Source organism: Danio rerio, chromosome 17 (genome assembly GCF_049306965.1).
Source record: "Danio rerio strain Tuebingen ecotype United States chromosome 17, GRCz12tu, whole genome shotgun sequence".
In the NCBI taxonomy this organism is placed as follows: Eukaryota; Metazoa; Chordata; class Actinopteri; order Cypriniformes; family Danionidae; genus Danio; species Danio rerio.
In genome coordinates, this window is record NC_133192.1 from 38350171 (window position 1) to 38370847 (window position 20677).

Sequence of the window (20677 nt, forward strand, 5' to 3'; positions counted from 1 at the left end):
AATACAAACTTCTGTGTGTGCGTGTGGGTATAATGTCTTGTAATTTGAGAATTTGAGTGGTTACTCCTCTAATGAGAATGTAATATATTATCAAATAAATATATTAACAGGGAAACAGAATTTAAAAATCATTGCTTACTTCATTACTTCCCTCACACCAGTAAATGTGTGTATTCAATTAGTCTAAGGTGTCCATTCAGTGCCTTTTTTTTAATAAATGTAGTTGGAAATTCCATGCACCCATTATGTGCATATGCACTGTGCCGCCCTGTTCCAATCATGATGTTCAAAAAATAAATAAACAAAAATTTAACTAATATCACTACATTTTGCTAGCAATAGTGCCAATAGTACCCAACAATCGTTGCAAAGTACTCCACAAAATTTGAATTCTGCAACTTTACTCAATGATTTGACAAAATAGTCCAGTCGGTCAGAAGAGTCCCGTGGCAAGGAATTAGCTTTTCACAGCACATCTGGTGTAATGTACATGAACATGAGCAGTGGTGTAAAGTAACACACAACAAATACTTTTGTATTTGTAATTGTAATTTTGTAATTGAAATTTGCTAAGTAGATTTAAAAATTACTTTACTTTACAGTTTTAATGCTGTATTGGTACTTTAACTCCACTATTTTCCTATAGTCACTACTTTATTTTTTCTTGTCTATGGAGATTGGCTGAGTAGAAAACTCAGTCCTGTGATTCCTGTCCAATCAAATCGCACATAGATGGTAAATCGCACCATTCTGAGCAACCTCAAGACATGAGAGCTTTATAAATGCTTGAAAGCATTGAAAGTGTCTAAGGAGATGTCCAAAATCTTGTCACTCAATGATCGAGAGACTGTCTAGAAGGCATGCCACTGATGAGAAGATGAAGGATGTTTACTGTATGACAACTGAAATCGCCAAATGGCCTTAAACAAGAACTTAATGCACTTCATAATGTTACACTTTCACAAACATACACAAATGGCATGTATACACAATCACCATTCATAGTGTGATACTCACTCAGTACTCTTGAGTACTTTAAAAAGGGGTACTTTTAACTCACACTTCGGCTAATATTTACAACCAGGGTGCGAATTACAGGTTTACAGGGATTACAGAATTACACGATCGTCAAATTCACACCCTGTTTACTACAGATATGTTTACTCTACTTGCACTACATTTTGGGCAAGTAATGGTACTTTTACTTGAGTATGATTTTTCAGTGCTCTTTCCACCACTGAGCATGACCACTGTGTAAATACACAGTACTTTTTTTGCCATCACTTTGTCAATTGGTGAAGTTTGTTCCTCGCCACTGTCGCCACTGGCTTGCTTGGTTTGGGACTTGTGGAGCTGTGCATAGATGGATTTTCTCTTTGTACTTTCAGCAGTGAAATTTAAACCATACTGAACTGAACATCAACTCTGAAAACTGGACTGACACAGTTTACTTGAATTTCAATTTTCAATTTACTAGAACTTCTATGTTAAACCGCTTTGTTGCAATCTACATTGGGAAAAATGCTATATAAATAAACATGACTTGAATTGAACTGAACTGAATTGAGTTGAAAAAGTTAAATGCTTCTTGCAACATGATCCACCAGTCATAACAAGTGCATAAGGAAACCCAAAACCTCAAAACACGTTCAAGCTATAAACAAACAGCGTTCATCCAAATACAGCCCAAAACTTTGCAAGTGGGACTGATCACACTAAATGTGATTTTCAGTTCTGAAAACTTGAGACGCACCAAACTGCCATTTGTTGACATTAGTACAGAGCAATGCTCTATGATTTTTATGTTACTAGGCAACTACTGTATGACAACAATTATGTGTCCTTTTCTTAGAGGAAGTTTACACTTTTCACTTCCACTTCACGCTCTGTTTCAAGGGGTAGACATAGGCATAAGGTCATAAAATAAAATTTGGATTGGGCCTTAAAGGGAATCAGCGTTTGTATGCTGTTTGGACAGAGCTGTGTGTTGGTATAGTGTGTCCACTGTCATATTGGGGTGATTTAAACACAACAAGTCTCTTTTTAAAAATTTCCTGAGGGTAAAATAGGACCAAATCCAACGTGATGTGGGAGTGCGTTTTTCCCTACTGGGATTAAACTGGGATTAACATATCTGTTCCAACTCCCTGTGATGTTTATAAGTTATATAACTTTAAAACGTTTTAAAAACAGAACATGTTTGTAATAAAGACAGTAAAATCATTATGTAATTCTTATGAGCAATAATCATCACAGCCACAATGTATCAGTAAATACTAATGTGTGTGTGTGTGTGTATGTGTGTGTGTGTATGTGTGTGTATGTGTGTGTGTGTGTGTGTGTGTGTGTGTGTGTGTGTAAACTGTAAATTGCATTTGTGTGAGACTTATCATATCAGAAAGGCTTGAATAAATTCCACCACAAATAGATCAAATAACCTTACTTGGTATATTTGACTAATGAGCTGTATTTCAGCTTCATCCGAATCCGTCTCTGTCACTGTGCTGTTTATCGCACTGCATGATGAGACGCAGACTCGCACAGCGTGGAAACGCTGGGTGAAAAGAAGCAGCTCATTTGGATTTAAAGCCACAGACTATAAAAACAGCTACAATGCATTTAAACACTAAAAGGGCCGATACTGGAGGCTATAATAAATAATCTGATGGGCTGGAGCAATGCAAGCCTAACTGGTGCTCTAGGCAAAGACGACCATGCCATCCTCTTAGTGCTCACGCCACCCTCTCAAAAGTGAAGAGTGGGATGGAGGGGTTTGGAAAGGATGTCGCAGATGAAATTGAAGAGCAGGGGTGGCAGGGGATGTTGTGAACGAAAATGAAAAGGGGTGGAGGTGGGTGGGGGGACGGGGGGGAGTGTGGGTTTGGTGTCATGGAGGAAAGTGAAGAATGGTGGCCGGAGTGGGGATATGGTGTCTTGCATAAAATTGTAATTGAGGTGGGGGGGGGGGGTCTCCAAGCCTTCTATAACAAGATGCCTTCCTGAGTGATCGCCCATGCCTAAATTTGCCATTGCTGATGGGTATTTTGAGCTTAAACTTTAAAGACACATTTTGGAGACACCAAAGACTTATCTTATATCTTGTAAAAGGGGTAAAATAGGTCTTCATGTGTAAAGCACCTTAAGAAAGTAAATTTAAAGGCGCTATATAAAATAAATGTACTACTATTATCATTATAATAACAGTAGAAGGAATGTCATAACGGTTTAAAACCACATGAGGAACAATAAATGACTAGGTCATTTTCTTTTTCGGATGAACTACTCCTTTAGCACCAAGTCCACGCTGGGCCTCATAACAGGTTGTAGCATCCTTTACATTAACTGAAGCATGGAAGAACTGCGAACACCGGGGGGATGCCACTGTACAGCTTGACTCCAGAGTGATGTGATAATGACTCTGAAGCCAGGCGTGGAAGACCCCCTGCTGCATCAGTGAACCACTCCCCCTGCCTGCACAGGACAGGCCTGACAGAGAGCAGCTGGATGGGTGTCTCCGCCAATTCCCTAGAGAAACCAGTGCTTCTTCAAAACAGGAAGCCACCGCAGGGACGGCAGCAGGTCTGACACGAGCGAGTCACGAGAGACACGAGGGGACACTTTCACCCTGCAGTGTCACAGAAAGGGGCTTTTCTGCCGCTGCATGTCACAGTCGCGGATGTGTGCATGGCCTCTAGTGTGATCATCTCTGTCACTGTTGCACTTTTCCACCCGTGTCAACTTCGCTGACACCTCGCTCAACATCTGTTAGGCCAGTAGGAGAATAAACACCAAATGCCGCGCTACTGCTTTCATCTGTCGGTGCAGTGCCAGCTCTGTCACATGGAGAGAGAAAAAATAGAAAGAAAAGCCTGTATACAGTGAGATTTCTAGTAATATACACAAGCCTCTGCGTACCGTTTATGTGACAATAAAATATAAGCTTAAACATACTGTATCGATTGTTTGGGGAAGATGAGGTAGATTCTTCCCTAACTCAATTCCATTATCAAAATGTTTATGTTAGGATGACATCATTGGGTAAGGCAAGCAGTGGGATGAAGAAAAGAAAGGTGTTTTTAGAGGTGGTGGATAGAGGATATGGATGAGTCTTTGTCTCCCTCATGTGGTAAATGCAATGTAAGCTTTGAATTAAATGAGAGAAATAAGGAACAGGAGCTTGCCAAACAATCATTCTTTTGTGCAGAGAACTTTATATTCCTTTTAATTTTAAGTACATGTCTAGCATTTATTATGATTTTTTTTTATTATGATCTAAACCATTATATGAAATACTAAGATTTGGTAGAGCTGAATTTTCAGCATCATAACTTTAGTCTTCAGTGTTACACAACCCTTCATAAATCATTATAATATGCTGATTTAGTTCTCAAGTTACATGTTGTTTGCAACTGAAAACAGTTTGTACTCTGTACAATTGTGAAAACAGTGAATTTATAGGATTTGTTCTTTGATGAATACTAAAAAAAAAAAACGTAATTTAAATTAATGTTTCAGTAAAATGAATACTATTACTAAGACTACTACTTAAATGTGCAATGTAAAGTATTCCACTTCAAAGCAGCTTAATGCATTCTTCCAGAATGAAAGTATTCATTCATTCTTTGTCCTTCAGCTTAGTCTCTGATTTTTTCAGAGGTCACCATAGCAGAATGAACCGCCAACTATTCCAGCATATGTTTTACGCAGCGGACGGCCTTCTAGCTGCAACCCAGTACTGGGAAACACCCATAGATTCACACACACACACACACACACACACACGCACACACACACTCACACACACACACACACACACTCATATACTAGGGCCAGTTTTGTTTACCCAATTCACTTATAGTGCATGCATTTGGACTGTGGGAGAAACTGAAGGACCAGTAGGAAACCCATACCAACATAGGAAGAACATGCAAACTCCACATAGAAATGCCAACTGAACCAGCCGGGAATCAAACCAGCGGCCTTCTTTACAGTGCTAACCACTGAGCCACCATGCCACACCTGAAGGTATTCATTTCTCTCAAAAAATTAAACAAAAAAACAGTTCAAAGCTTCCAATGTGAGCAATTTTGGTAGGTTGTATTATTTACTGTTTGTTAATGTATTTATTAACAACAAACAATGAAAAGTGCATTGATTAAAGTATATATTTGTCTTTGTTTACATTAGTTAATGACGTAATGAAAATACAGTTGTGCATTTTTAGACTTACAGTGTAACTAATGTTAACAAGCAAACATTTTAACGCATTAGTAAATGTTGAACTAATGCTGTACAAGTATTGTTGATTCTTAATTTGTCTTAGTAAATACATTATTTAACATTAACTAATGAAATCTTATGGTAAAGTCTAACCATAATTTATTTGTCACTAATTACTATTTTACATTATTTTTATATTGATAAATCTGTAATAATTACATCACATTGACATTGTTAAATAACGTTTCAAATTATTTAATCACTTTTAAATTAAAAAATGACAAAATTCTAATTCCTAATCAAGGATTTTGCAGGTTACACAAAGTTAAATTTAAGATTTTTTAGGACCACTATGAATGAAATTTTAGACTAATAAAAGGCTATAACAAACACTAAGGAATTTTTCAAATGGTCCAGATGGAAGAGATTTTTCTTTGTCCTATCAAAACAAAATTCTAATTTGCTACATTTTAGAATACAATAATAATTTTAAATTAAATATTTGAGATATTTCTTAGCGAAATATTTTAAATAGTCTGTAAAAACAAGCAAGCTCTACTCACAGTTAAAATCATAACAGAATTATTAGCCCCCCTTAGATTTTTTTTTCTTTTTTTAAATATTTACCAATTGATGTTGAACAGAGCATGGCAATTTTTACAGTATGTCTAATAATATTTTTTCTTCTAGAGAAAAAAATTGTTCGGCTAGAATAAAAGTAGTTTTATTTTTTTCAAAAATTATAAGCCCCTTTAAGATACATATATTTTTTGATAGTCTACAGAACAAACCATCGTTATACAATAACTTGCCTAATTACCCTGTCCTGCCTAGTTAACCTAATTAACCTAGTTAAGCCTTTAAATGTTACTTTAGTATAGAAGTGTATATAGAAGTGAAAAATATCTAGTAAAATATTAAGTACTGTCATCATGGCAAAAATAAAATAAATCAGTTATTAGAAAAGAGTTAATAAAACTTTTATGTTTAGAAATGTGTTAAAAAAATCTTCTCTCCACTAAACAGAAATTGGGGGGAAAAATAAACATGGGGGCTAATATTTCGAGGGGTTAATAAATTTTGACTTCAACTATATATCAATACACTTCCATATCATAAACTTCATTTAAAATATATTTATATATTTAAGATGAACAAATGTTTTAAAAACTATATAAACTAAATCTATCTGCACAACAATCTGTCCAGGTCGATGTCCTCAGCAGTAAATACATGGAGCACTTTTAAACAAATGTTATAGTAAGAAAAAATAATTTAACCATTATGGTAAATAATAAATAGTAAAAAAAAATTGTGGTAAAAAAATGGTAAAAAAAATACATAAGTAAAAAAATTAAAATTAAAACAAAAGTGTAAAGTTTTACTGAGATTGGGATTGTTGGTGATTGTATAGGTGTCAATGGCCAGATTGAACAGCAATACACGAACAAAGGAAAATTAAGACCTGCTTAAAAAAAGATTTAAGACCTACAACACAATATTTCAGTAAATTTTATATTTTTTAAGGCCTGAAATTTAGATTTTGAGATTTGAGACATTAAGATGTTTGAAGACCCCGCGGACACCCTGTTAATATAGAATAGAATTACATTTAAACTGTTAAGCATAAGTTTTAATATCTTAATCAAATGTTTCCAAACATATCTTTGAAGAAATGAGTCATAGCAACTGGTTGCTGCTCAGATGCCACTATAATGATGCAAACACACAATGGTTCAGAGAAAAAAAAAACACAAACACACACAAAATCCAACAAGGGGAATCCATTGACTTGAACTTGGTTCGAACTGAGCAACCAAACCAACCCTAAAAGCACCCAAACTGTTCTTAAAATGATTAAAACAAACTCAATAAACATCAAAACAATTGTCTGCTAGTGCATGAAACAAATCTTCAAATTGCGATTACTTATTCTCTGATGGGAAAACTAATACATGCTAAAGTGTTTGCGTTCCCCTCAACAAACACACATTACAGGTAAATATAAACCGATTATAAAACTACACCTCGCAATGTAATGACACTTTGATGAGACTTTGATTGCTCCTCCATCTTCATTGTAGCAAAGATAATTGGCCACTTTCTTCAAATTATTTCCTCCACTCAATGAAGCTGATGAAGCATGAGAAATCAATCCGAGAACAACACACACAACACACACGTTCCTCTTATTTACAATGACCAGATGTCTCAAAGTTTTACTTCGGAGAGCTCCAGCTCCCAGTCCACTAAATGTGTATTTGTTCTCCATCACTTATTTGCCAGGTCTACCTCTTGTGTTGTAGTCTGGACCATCCCAAAAGCATCACGCGAACACGAGCGCTATCACAAAACAATTTATCCTCATTCTACAGGCGAGGTACAGGCGAGGGGTTCAGCGTCTTCCCCTGGTGAGGGATTCTAGCTCTCACTTGATCAAGTAACACAAACTGCGAGCGGTGGGACAGTTTGAAAAAGGAGAGGTGAGAAGAACTCAATACCCGCTCCAGACAGTGATTGATGAGGGGAATGTACCCACTCGCCGGCCTGACTGGAGACATTGAGATTCTGTGACGGTAACATTTTTTTCCTCAACTATCTGATCCTCAACACTAATGAACTGTAGACAAATTTATATCTGGATCAGATTGAAATTAGATAGATAGATTTTCAGTCTAATTGGGATTGGTCAAAGGGGATGGAGGCTGATCAGAATCAATCTAGTTCAAGACATTAGATTAGGTTGAGGAAAAAAAAATAAATGAGACTATGCTAGGGGTGTAACGGATCACGGTTGATCCGTGATTCATACAGATCACAACCCACGGTTTAAAACATACTTGACCCGTGGATTTTTTATATATTTTTTTTTTACTTGTAGATTAATTCTAAATTTGTAACAATCGCAGAAACATCGCCTCTTGCGGCATTAGAATCACATGAATGCAAACATTTAGGCTTTCCTGTAAAACATAATGACGATGGAAGAAGTTGTGGGATGTTATTTGGGAAGTGGTGGGTTGCTTAGGTTATTAAAGGTTTTTCTGTCACTGATCTTTAGCCTGCATCAATGCAATCAATGTAAGCTGCACAATTAATTATTTAAAAAAAATCTGGATCTCAACACAAAGGCAACATACAGTAATTTATAAATGATGGTGATTTGCATATGTTTATTAACTCATCGAATCGCTGCATTAAAATCTGTGTTTGAAAAATGCAAAGTATAAGAAAGAGATTAAGTCTTTAGTCTTTTGAGATAGTTATGAAGTTACAAACAGTCAAATGACACAGAAGTACTGTATAAAGTTTAGATATAACCACTGATGTTTATGGTAAAGATTAAAATCACCATCATGTGCATTTAAGTTGATGCTCAAAAATGAAGGTTGTAGGCAGCAATTACATTATTTAACCAATAGGTGGCGACAACAAGCCATCAAAAATATGCCACTGAATAATACTTCAAAAATGACACATTAAAAAATTAACAATAGTCTTCGATATTTTAAGTGATCAAGTTTTGTAATATTTAGTTGCCATTCTTGGAGCATGTTAAATCTCTAAAACTTGAAGCAGTTACTGTTGAATGAATGGTTGACCATCTGGCACTTTTAGTTTGTACCTTCCAGATGAGTACTAGTGCTGATATAGCACTAGCATACAACTCTTCTTGACATAAAACCACAAGTTTGAAGAACATGCCACCCACCCAGCCAATTCAGTTTAATATATGTTCCTTTTCTTTTCTTTTATTTTTTATAATTTCATCATTCTTTTTTATGATCTTCCCTTTTGTTATCATTATTTATTTTACCTAATACACCATGCTGCCAACCTCAACTTTCAATACTGACCTTTTTGCTTAATTTGTAAAATGAATCATATAATCAACATCATATTTTGTTAGTTGCACAATGTGAGGATTATAGTGGGGTTTATTTTTTAATCTTTTAAATAATTTTAATTTTTAATTTAAATTTAATTTTTTTTTATTTTTTTATTTTTTTATAATTTTAATAATTAAGTACAAAAAAAATATGGGTTGTTATTATGTTAGATTTATACAATTAGCATTATCAGCAACAGTATTATAACAGTGATTTTTTTTACAATACTGAATATTTTACTTTTTTTTTATTTAGCTGATTACTTCTTTATTTTATTATTAATAAAATTACAGGTTCTAAGTCCTGGGGTCTGTTCTTCGTACCTTGCTTAAATGATCTAAGATGATTTGGCAGATCCTGGATCAGTTAATCTTGGTAACTGATCTCTGGCTAATTTGGTTCTTCAAACAAGTTTGCGGATCAGATTAAAATGTCTGGATGAACTGATCTGAGATCGCTGTGTGTGTTGTGAAGGACTGCTCTATCGATCCTTGAAATCATGATTAGCAATCCAACGATTGGGTTGACTGGTTGATGGCACAGAAGCGCAATGACATCATCTGATTAATTTTCAATTATCCATGTGAGCAAAATTACATAAAAATTCACAGTAAACGGTTTGTAAAATATGATACGCAATAACTTTACACCTTTGTTGTGGGCTGCAGGTGTTACGCTTTTACTGTATTTGTCAAGAGTATTTAGCAATTTAGTTAATTTTAAATTACAAGCAGATTTTCTTCATTATAGTCAGGTTTCTTAATCGGTTTAAGGAATAGCTGGCTGTTTAAATTAATTTTGCATCATAAAAGCATTTTAATATCAGTAAAAGTGTCTGCAACTTTAGTGAAGCATCAAATCACCATTATATTAGCTGTCAAAACGAGTGCATGACTGCATAAATTATTATTCCTTAAAAAAAAACTGTTGAATATTGTGCATGTCTATTATCATAGACAAATTGTACTAAAGCTGGGTCCTTAAAATAGCATGCATTTGTATCTAAAAGTCCATATTAATAAATGTTCTCTTTAAACCACTTTGTGGAGAACAGTTTTTCCACTTTCGTTTTAGAGTGCAGATTGCATACGTTTTATTTTATTTTTTTACTTTTTTATTTTATTTAAACTATTTTACTATTTTTCCAAGTGTATATAATTACTACTATAAGGAAATATCAGCATTTGGTACATACTTTTAGCATTACCTTTTCTTGAAAAGACCCAATCCAATCCTGTTTATATAAAATAAGCCTGCTCGCGAGCAGGTTTGAGCTGCCAGAACTGTTGCTATGACAAAAACTCTTGGATGCGTTTTGAAGAATAAAACAATCCTGAATCATGTCAAATCATCAATAACAAAATCCAGCTAACTGAGTAATCCACGTACGAAGAGCGGATCCCTTGTTTGTTAAAACCAAAAGTTTCTTGCAGTATTTTTGTAGTAAATTAAAAGTAAATTACATTTGTCTCCTCCTCTTTTTTCTGATCTGAAAAATAATCTGATCTGTGACTAAAAAAACATTATGTGATCCAAAACGATTTGAGATATGTTACACCACTACACTATGCTCATTGCTTTGGTGTCCTTACCAGATTTCGGTGTTGTTTTTCTTTTCTTAGAGATGGAAGAATGTCATTGTTGATCCTAAAAACAAACAAAAAAAGTCACTTAAAGAAGAAAAAAGAACGAGAGAAAACTCTTCCTCTGGTTTTTCCAATCCTCCTTCTGTGGAAAACAAATGAGAATAACCCAATATTGTAAAACCAAAAAGACAGTATGTTAGATGTGAGATTAAATAATTACTAAATAATATATTAATGTTGACTTCTTTAAAATGTTTACAATTTAATTGGTTAATTTCCAATGCATTCATTTTATTTTATTTATTTATTGTTTGATTGTTTTCGGCTAAATACACAGTCATTCAACAATAGTATTTTATTTAAATAAATTTTTATATGACAATAATTTATAATAAATTAATTAACTATAAACTATAGTTGAATAATAAGTTATTATTTAAAAATATTTTATTGAAAAATTCACAATAATACATTCCAATAAAAAAAAAAACTAAGTAAAATTACTTTAATATAGTAATAATAAATATTTTTTTAGCACCAAGTCAGCATTTTGGAATTTATAAGACAGAAGTAATACTGCTAAAAATTCAAGTTTGCCTTCACATTAATTAATATTCTAAAATGTATTCCTTTAAACAATGAATACTACTTTATTTACTATATTTGTCTTGTTGAGCATTAGATATATTCAAACAGAAGGGCAATTTATTCAATCTGTGCATAGACGCAATCATATAACTTCAAAAAGGACTACATATCTATAGTGCTTCTCCCTTTGTACTCTGTGGAAGAAAGAAAATCATACAGATTCTGAATGGCAAGAGGTGAGCAAATGATAGCAAATTTCACCAACTACATTGTCTTGTAATCGTTCTTACACAGTGAAGCTGTGAATTGCTCCTTTGCTTGGTGCCAGATGATATGGCAAAGACCTGAACTTCTCTGCCCCTACAGCAACATAACTGTGGTTGTTCTGCAGCTCGTACGCTCCACGTAAAGGCCTTCCATTCAGCATGCACAATCTGAAAGAAATGAGATCACTCAACGCTTACATTTTACACATGTACTGCACATTTATGCATGCAACACATACCTGTGCACAGCTCCAGTGCGAAGGGAAACCTTCTCGGTCACCATGGCCAATACATTTTCCCAGCTAGCAAGCGTGTGTTTTGGAATTAAAATTCGTGCTGGAGGAACCAAGATATCTCCATTGATAAAAACACTACAAGATAAAATCAGTTTTGGCTTTGAGAAAATCAAATTGATCTTTAAAGCCCAAAGTACGCTTAATTTTACACCTACACTGAAATGATCTGAGCAGTAAGATTTTGAACTATGTATATAATAACTAACTGAATAAATGAATAAAACTAGCAAAGTAATATAATAAGTAAAATTAGAATCTATTAAATTGGTTCTAGTATCTAAAAAATACTTGTAACTTGTAAAAGTACTACTAACTAATGAGTAATTACTAATACATTAGTTACTAGAACATAAAAAGTACATGTGTGGGTAGATCTTTTCCATTAAAAAATAAATAAATTATATATATATATATATATATATATATATATATATATATATATATATATATATATATATATATATATATATATATATATATATATATATATATATATATATATATATATATATATATTAAGTACTTATTCATTAGATACTAGTATAGGTACTAGTCATTTTTCATTAAATACTTTAGTAGTTACTAGTACTTAATTGCTAGTGTTTATGCTAGTATTTCTTTATTCAATCATCACTGCTACTTTTATCAATAGTGACTAAACTGTAAAAACTGCAGAGTCCCAACACAAAATGATTAAGTGAACTTAACAAATCTGAGTGGACTAAACATAAAACAAATACGTTGTCCCAAAGAAAATATCCAAAACTGTGTTGTTTCAGCTCATTTTAAATAAATAGTTTGAGCAAGCAGGGGTTTTTATTATTATTATTATTTTTTTTTATTGTGGATGTATAGTAACTACTTTATAAGTATCACTAACAAAAAATGCAACTGACTTCTGTGGAAATCTATATATTTACTTTTTTGACATACTAATTGTTATTCACACTGTAAAAAAATGCAGGGTTCCACACAATTCATTCATGTTGTCCCAACACAAATCGATTAAGTTAACTTAAAATTTGTAACAAATTTATGTGGATTAAACATAAAAAATTTTGTTGTCCCAATGAAATCTCAAGAATTGTGTTTCTTCAGTTCATTTTAATTAAGTAGTTTGAGCGAGTAAAAAAAAATGAGTACAGGAACTAATATTTGTCTATTTTTATATGTTAGTGCCTGTTATTAAATTATACTTTATATACTGAAATATACATGTGAAGTCAGAATTATCAGCCCCCACCCCTTACCCCCCCCCCTTTATATATATATATATATATATATATATATATATATATATATATATATATATATATATATATATATATATATATATATATATATATATATATATCCAAAATGATGTTTAACAGAACAAGGACATTTTCAGTTTTCTGAAGTGGTTGGCAAATAATTCTGACTTCAACTGTATATAGCTCTTTATTCTATATAATAGCATTAATGTTCTTGTTTATTAAACATAAATCTCTGTTAAATAAATACATATTCATTAAATAATTCTTCCTAATGGATAATATTTATTTATTCGGCACTAGTAACTCTTATCATTCTTACTAGTAATAATTTATCTAACTAGCCACAGCTGCTTTTATATTTTATTCTTATTATGTTATAATTTTTTTTTTTTATGTACAAGCATCAAATAAAAAAGTACAAGTATCTAATGAAATAATAGCACTTTTAAATAGATTTAATGTTAAAATGTCTTGAGAATAACAAAAACAACATACACTGACCCTGACTTAAATATATTTAAATGAGTTGTCTTTAAATCTACTTTTAAACAAGTGCAAAGATTAACTTACTGCTTTTTTTTTTTTTTTTAAAGAAAAGGTGCAGACGTGGGACAAAGATGAATCTTTATATAATCAATAGAAGAAAAAAAAAATTACTTAAGAGGGCTAATAATAATAACCTTATCAGATTTTGCTTTTTATTTCAGCCAAATTAAAAGAAATAAGGCTTTCTCCAGACAAAAAAAAGGAAATACTGTGAAAAATTAACAGTATTGAGAAATAATTAAATAAAAAAAAAACAGTACACTAATGTACAAGATTAAAAAAACATGCAACAACCAAAGTATACATTGGGCTTAACAACATGTGAGAAAAAGAGACGCTATTAGAAATAAATAATGAAGTAAAGCAGGGCCCACTGATCCGATTTTATACCATTAGACAGTATTACTTGTTTAAAGAATTAGACTTTGCAGTAGCCTGAGGGTTTGCCATTGAAGACTTCCAATAGGGACACATTAAAAGCAGGGCTCACTTGATGGTGCACGACTCATTACTGATTCTCTTCCATCGAGCTGGGACAATTATTCTGCTGTGAACTACAGGTTGAATCTGCAGAGGAGACAAATGAACAGGACCCCGCTGAGCATCACTGACAATAACTGTTCCAACTGCTCATTTAGGGCACTTACACATCTGCTTTTCTTCAATCAGCCTTCTTAAATGCTATGTTGGTTGTTGTTCAGATGGAAACAAGCAGCTAAAAGGGTGACAGACAGTGACATATAGTGCCATAACCTCAAGCAAAGTCACTCTAAGTGGCCATTTTTATGATTATTGCTGTATTATGGTCCATTGAATTCTGGTCTCTGAGGAAAGCTATAAAAAAACTATGAGCTTAATAAGTCACTTCAAATAGTCCGAACTTTAAATAGTACAAAGCCGGCATCTTTCTGACTCCCGATTTGAACCCTATTTAAACAACAGTCGTATGGGTTAGGATCCCATGCAGAGACGCCAATGGTTCACATTTGCATTTACATTTATTCATTTAGCAGGCGCTTTAATCCAAAGCAACTTACAAATGAGGGATAAGCATTTTATCATTAGCCAACGAATTACTAACACAACATTTTAGTCATAGTTTTACAAAAAAATAAGGACCCCATAAATATTATATTTTAATACTAAGCTTTTTCTGCAATGTATATTGAGATTTGAAAACTTATAAAAGTTCCTAAAAGTGAATGTACACCAGAATTTATTATTTAAACATGGGTCGTGAAGGGGTTTAATAAAGTCAACATTGAAGTTAAATTTACTTAGAGTCTACTTACTTTGCAGCTGTGCACATTTTCCTGTCACTTTTTGGGTTAATAGAACACAACTTTTGCATGGCAAGTGGCGTAAGCACATTTCTGCCACTGTTTTGAGTGTACACCTTTATAAATGAGACCCCAGATAAACTAAACAAAAAGAATAAATAAATCCTGCTTTACATTTTTTACTTAAATGACAAAACACTGATTGAACCCTTTTTAAAAACCGGGATAGGCTGTTTGTCCAATCATGTTTTTTTCTTCTTCTGTCAAATAAAAATATTAGGTTACCTCAAATAGATTGCTCCACGGAAAATATGCATTTAATTAATACTCCGCTGTAGTAATATATTACAAAACCTCTGTCAACAGTTTTAATAGAAGTTATTAGTTTAAAGATTATGTCTTAATTATGATTATGTCTTATGTCTTCTGTCTCACTCGCGGTTCATGTGTGCGTGTAAAGAAAGACAATGACAATAAGCCTTAAGGCTCATTTGTTGACTTTTTGAAAAGTATAGGTAGGCCCACCCGGAATCTGCGCGCGCAGAATTCCGCAGATTTTTAGCCCATCACTATTCTGTTTATTTACTTGAGTAAATGTGTGTAAATCTATTTTTATTCAGTTTTTAAATTAATTTCAGTAATATTATTGACTAATGTGAAAATGTTCATCTGATTTATGTACAATGCAGTTTGTACAGTAATATTTTCTGTGTTTTACTTGATATATTATGACAAACTTGCTATTCACAAAATAAAGTGAATCTAATTGGATTTGGATTTTTAAGATTAAATAGAAGTTAAAAAGGTATTATTTTTATTTCATATATTAAGGTTTTAGTTATGATACTCTCAAAATAATTCCACAGAAATCTGCAGACTTTTACCTCTCTGCAGTAATAATTCCCCACAGAAATAGCAAAAAGTATCCGCAGATTTCATCTGGCCCTAAGTATAGGCTACTACATAGCATATAAGAATTTTGTTGTTTACATATGATATTGCATTAATTTGCATACATGTTTTTTAGCTGTAAAATGAAAGCCTCAGTTTGGTGCAAAGTTTTCATTATGCAAACATCAAGAAAAACTTAGGATTTGTAGATTAGACTATGTAGGCTATTTAACAATGTATATTATTTAGGAACTATTAATAACTGCAATTTCTCAAATGGAAAAAGGTTGGTTTGTTGGTTGTAGCCTACATTAAATCATCAATAGCCTATTTGTAGAGTTTATGACTCGGCTCCAGGCAGCACAGAGGCGATCAGCACCAGCGCTGGTTTGTCAACTCGTTTGTGACAAACTGTGACCAAAAATATCCTTCTTTCAGTTAATATAGGATTCTCTGAAACTGTGACTTTTTCACTTTAATTTTATTTAGGCTAGATTATTATTTTATTTAACAAACTTACACAATCTCACGGCAATCTTTGTTTTGGTGCTAAAGCATATAGTGGACTTGTTTTGAAGCACTTTACCCCAAAGGTTATTTGTTATTCTTTTCATTTAAATTTTGAAGCCTAGATGTCTTTTTAATGATTAATGATGGAATTATAATGCTTTGTTTCATTGTTTATGTTTATTTACAAGTAGCAGAGTATTTACAGCTAATGTCTAGGCTATTTCTGTCGGTTTGCATCCCGTCCCTTTGTGCCTCCTGGCGGCATAGTCGCAAATTTTGGTCATACCTAAAAAACTCGTTGTTTCACTCGTTGGTGGCGGTACATGGTATGGCAGTAATGGCCATATTAAAGTCTGACCTAGTGTAAATAGCTCTATTTAGAAAGAATTTAGTGATTTATTATTAATAACTTTATTCAATAAATAAACTGGGAGGTTTCTGTAGGGGAGATAATCATGCATAAACTATAATGATCAAATTACAAGAGAAAAGACAGAAGTGATATAAACAGTGCTTTGGTTTAGGGGAGTCTGAACAGTGTTCAGGTAAACAAAAATTAAATAATCAAATAAATAAAATAACATTGCATTGTCTTAATTGTATAAATAATTTAAGGTTTAAAACTATCATGAAATACTCATAAAGAGTCACCTGCAGGTCTTAAAAATATGTGCAAAGGATAAACTTTCACTACAATATGGTTGCACTCTGCAGTGACTTCACAAATCTCATGCATTTTGAAATGTACCTCCTGGTCAGCTATAATCCCATCCCAACAAGTAAAGTAAAGTAAGTATGTCAAGTGAATTGTCATACATTCTAAAAGAGTTGCACATATATATATATATATATATATATATATATATATATATATATATATATATATATATATATATATATATATATTGTAAGGTGCTCAGTTATAGTTTTATTGCAAGACAACAAAAGTATATTTTAATACAAAAATCTGTCAGTAAATTTTTTCCCCCAGCTTGACAGTTTTAAATTATTAATGCGTTGATAGAATGATAACTTTTTGCCCTTTAAGAATGTAGATACCATGACTTACCGATTCACTTTTCTTTTTTGCTGGTTTCTGTGTTATGTTATTATAGCTATGAAAAAAAGAAAAGAGAAAGAATACAGTTAATGTAATTGCTTTGGCATTATAGCAAACACTGTTTTCTTTTTTAGTTAAACCATAACAACCACAAATTAGCCATGGATTACTACACCAACCACAGTTTATTCATGCTATCTGTATTAAACCTGTGGTAATGCAAATTGTAGGGGGAAACAGGGAGTGTTGTAACCTTTTTTTTTTTCAAAGTTATTTGTAACTTGTCATGTGTGTGTGTGTGTGTGTGTGTGTGTGTATGCACGGTATACACACACACTGTATACTGTGTGCCCCTTATAGGCCATAAAAATAAAGAACAGACAGGTGTACATGCACACTATATTAAAAAAAAAAAAAAAAAAAGTGTACCCAACCTAAAATTAAGGCAACAAACTTCAAGACATGAGTTTACTCAACTTAAATTGAGTCAAATGCAGTAATTGGGTAATTTAGCAACTCAAAAATGTCCTGAGGTTTGTTGCCTTAAAATTTTGAATTGAGTCAACTGTTTTTTTACAGTGCAGAAACTGTCAGATGCTGTTGTTTCTGTGTCCACAAAGCCTGCATCCCAGATCCAGACAAGTTTGTCTGAAATTGTGGCAAATATAGTGACCTATTTGAAACATGCTTTATGCATTAAACCCACAGCAACATGTTATAGTGTTTAGTTGAAAGTTTCCAAACAAATAGACTTTACACGCAAATGCACACACAGGCAAAAAGTAAATTGTTATAGAAAAATTTTAAGTTCTGCAAATATTCAATTTAAACTGTTGACAAGGTTCTTTAAACTCTGGAGTGTGGGTATTATTTCACCAAATGACCTGTTACTTCTTTCCCCAGATAGTGTTACAACTTGTTACATTAGTCTTCGTATTTGACGTTAACTCACATAATCTGTAACCGTGTAGAAGGAGTAAAAGTTCATTATTTTTATAATAGTCAAAATGATGTGAATATAATGTAAAACAGTTTGGGAGATCTAACATGAACAACAGACCCTCACCAAAAAATGTTACTTTCAGCCCTAGTCTAGGTCAATAAAAGCAGTTTAATTAAATAAAAATATAAATTTTCCTTCAGTAACAGTGACTGTAGTACTCTACAGGCAAGACTAGAAACAATTTAAAAGTGACACTCAGTTTTGCCTGATCATACAGAAGTTAATGAATGCCATCAGCATCACGTGTATGAATGAACTTACTCCATTTTTTTCAATCTCTCTCCTCCGGCGGCCACATACATCTGTCCGTGCATCAGCTGCTGCAGATTCACCACCCTGTGACCATTAGGGGTGTAAATGTTTCGCACTGCCCCAAATGGTGCCGTGATATCTCGAGTGACAGTGTTCAGAAAAGTGTCAAAAGTCACCGACTGGCGCTGGTTTATGATAAACCTTCGGCCGGGGTAAAAAGCATCTCCGTTCCTGAACACAGTCACCGTTTTTGTCGGAGGAAGCTGTGGATGAGACATTATAAAGTAAACCACGAGGAGGTGCTGACAAGCCCAAAAATAAATCTGTATACAGAATAGAGAAAACACTTAAACGACAGAAAATAGTTAAACGTTGTCTGAACCGTTGTTTCCCTCGTCCTGGAGACAGCCAGAGGTTAAAGGACTGAAAGAAATTGTCAAAAAAAAAAAATGTTGTCTCAAGTCAACTAAAAATATAATTTTTATAGCCATAACATTTCTTCTTGCTTCGTTACCTGTTACCTCTAAAAGTTTGTTCTAGTTTAGTCTGTGCTCTGATGTAACTGGAGATTTAACGGCGGCAATCAGGGATCGGTTAACCTGTCTTAGACAAGAATAAACAATTGGTTAAACTTTAATCAGTGTATTAATTACATCACCGTCGTATGAGACAGCGTATCCTAGGTCAACTTCTCCAAAATATCAGGTGTCAGCTTACTGTCCCTGCAAAAAAAAAAAAAACAAAAAAAAAAACCTTGGCCTAAATACAGTGAATAAAAAATATTTAATGCCAGAAAATTTCTAAAATGAACTGGTGGTTGATTTCTCTGAGTTGTTCTGTAAAGAAACATGGCATTCATTTGATTCTCAGATTTTTGTCCTTAATTAAAGTTAAAAACTCTTTAACCCTGTCATTGTCCTTGTCCTCAGCCCAATTAAACCTACAGCCTTAATAGTTTTGTTATGCTAAAAACTGTTATTTAGAAACAAAAAACTTGATTAAAACATGAAATTATAAATTCTACAAATAAATACAAGAAATATACAATACAAACAAATTAACAGTCCTCCCCGTGTTTCTGTCAGTCCTGTCCCATTTGCATAAAATTAAACATAAAATGCATGCTATACATGGCTAAGTCTATGACTTGGAGGTCACATTTGATGGACAAGAAACAGTGATTAAGGATGTTCTATCATTGAATTGTATGATTTTATGCTTGTTTTGTATGATTTCCTTTTTTTTTTTTTTTTTTTTGAGAATGACAAGCTTAAGTCACATTTTTTAACTGTCAGAAAAAAACGTACACTGTGGTTCAATGTTCCTTGAGGAAAAGATTTGTACCTTTGTAAAAGTTGTAACTTATATGAACAGAAAAGACCTCTTATACTGTTCTGTGCCTTTTACTGAAGGTACACAATTCTTCCTATAAAAAGGTACATAAGTGTCGAACCACTCCTTACAATAACTATAAAAATGACTATTACTATAAAGGTAAAGTGATTTTATGAATAATTTCCATATTAAAATATAAATCATAATTTTTAAGCATATTTAAAGAAACTCATAAATATAATTTATTAAGTTGTTTAATACAAAACAACTGGTAAAACATAAAACGGGTATTGTAGACTAAAAATTAAGGCACTTTAAATAAATGTTTGATAAGCACCTTTGACACTGTTAAGGTACAAAGTGTCTTGTCACTGTAGTGGTACCTTCATGGATCTGATTTTTACCATGAAAGTTTGTACCACAATTTGTACCACAACATTTTATATTTTTTTCTGAGAGTATATGTACGTATATGAGCCACTCCAGCGTTATGGATGTGACATTTGCAGTAAAAATTCAAAACATAAATTCACATAGAAAGTAAATGTTAACATTATATTGAAACTTTTTTTAAATCTAACATTGGGTTAGATTTTAAATTCTATTTAAAACATTTTTAAATATTCTAACAAACATTCCATGTTTGACCCAGAGTTGGGTTTATATATGTCAAATTTTTATCTGTACATGATCAAATA

At 32.8% G+C, this 20677-nt stretch overlaps 1 protein-coding gene across 1 annotated transcript in view; it reads right to left on the reverse strand.

The window, feature by feature from the left end:
• The window catches only part of dcdc2c (doublecortin domain containing 2C), a 30976-nt gene extending 10876 nt beyond the window's left edge, over positions 1-20100 (reverse strand). Inside the window, exons 1-6 of the mRNA XM_021467459.3 lie at positions 18654-20100; positions 17399-17444; positions 14139-14215; positions 11790-11921; positions 11575-11718; positions 10703-10757 (exon numbers count right to left, since the gene is read on the reverse strand). Coding sequence (XP_021323134.2) covers positions 10703-10757; positions 11575-11718; positions 11790-11921; positions 14139-14215; positions 17399-17444; positions 18654-18922 — 723 coding nt within the window. The 5' untranslated portion in view covers positions 18923-20100. The remainder of the gene's footprint in view (positions 1-10702; positions 10758-11574; positions 11719-11789; positions 11922-14138; positions 14216-17398; positions 17445-18653) is intronic.
• Between the last annotated feature and the right edge of the window lie 577 nt (positions 20101-20677).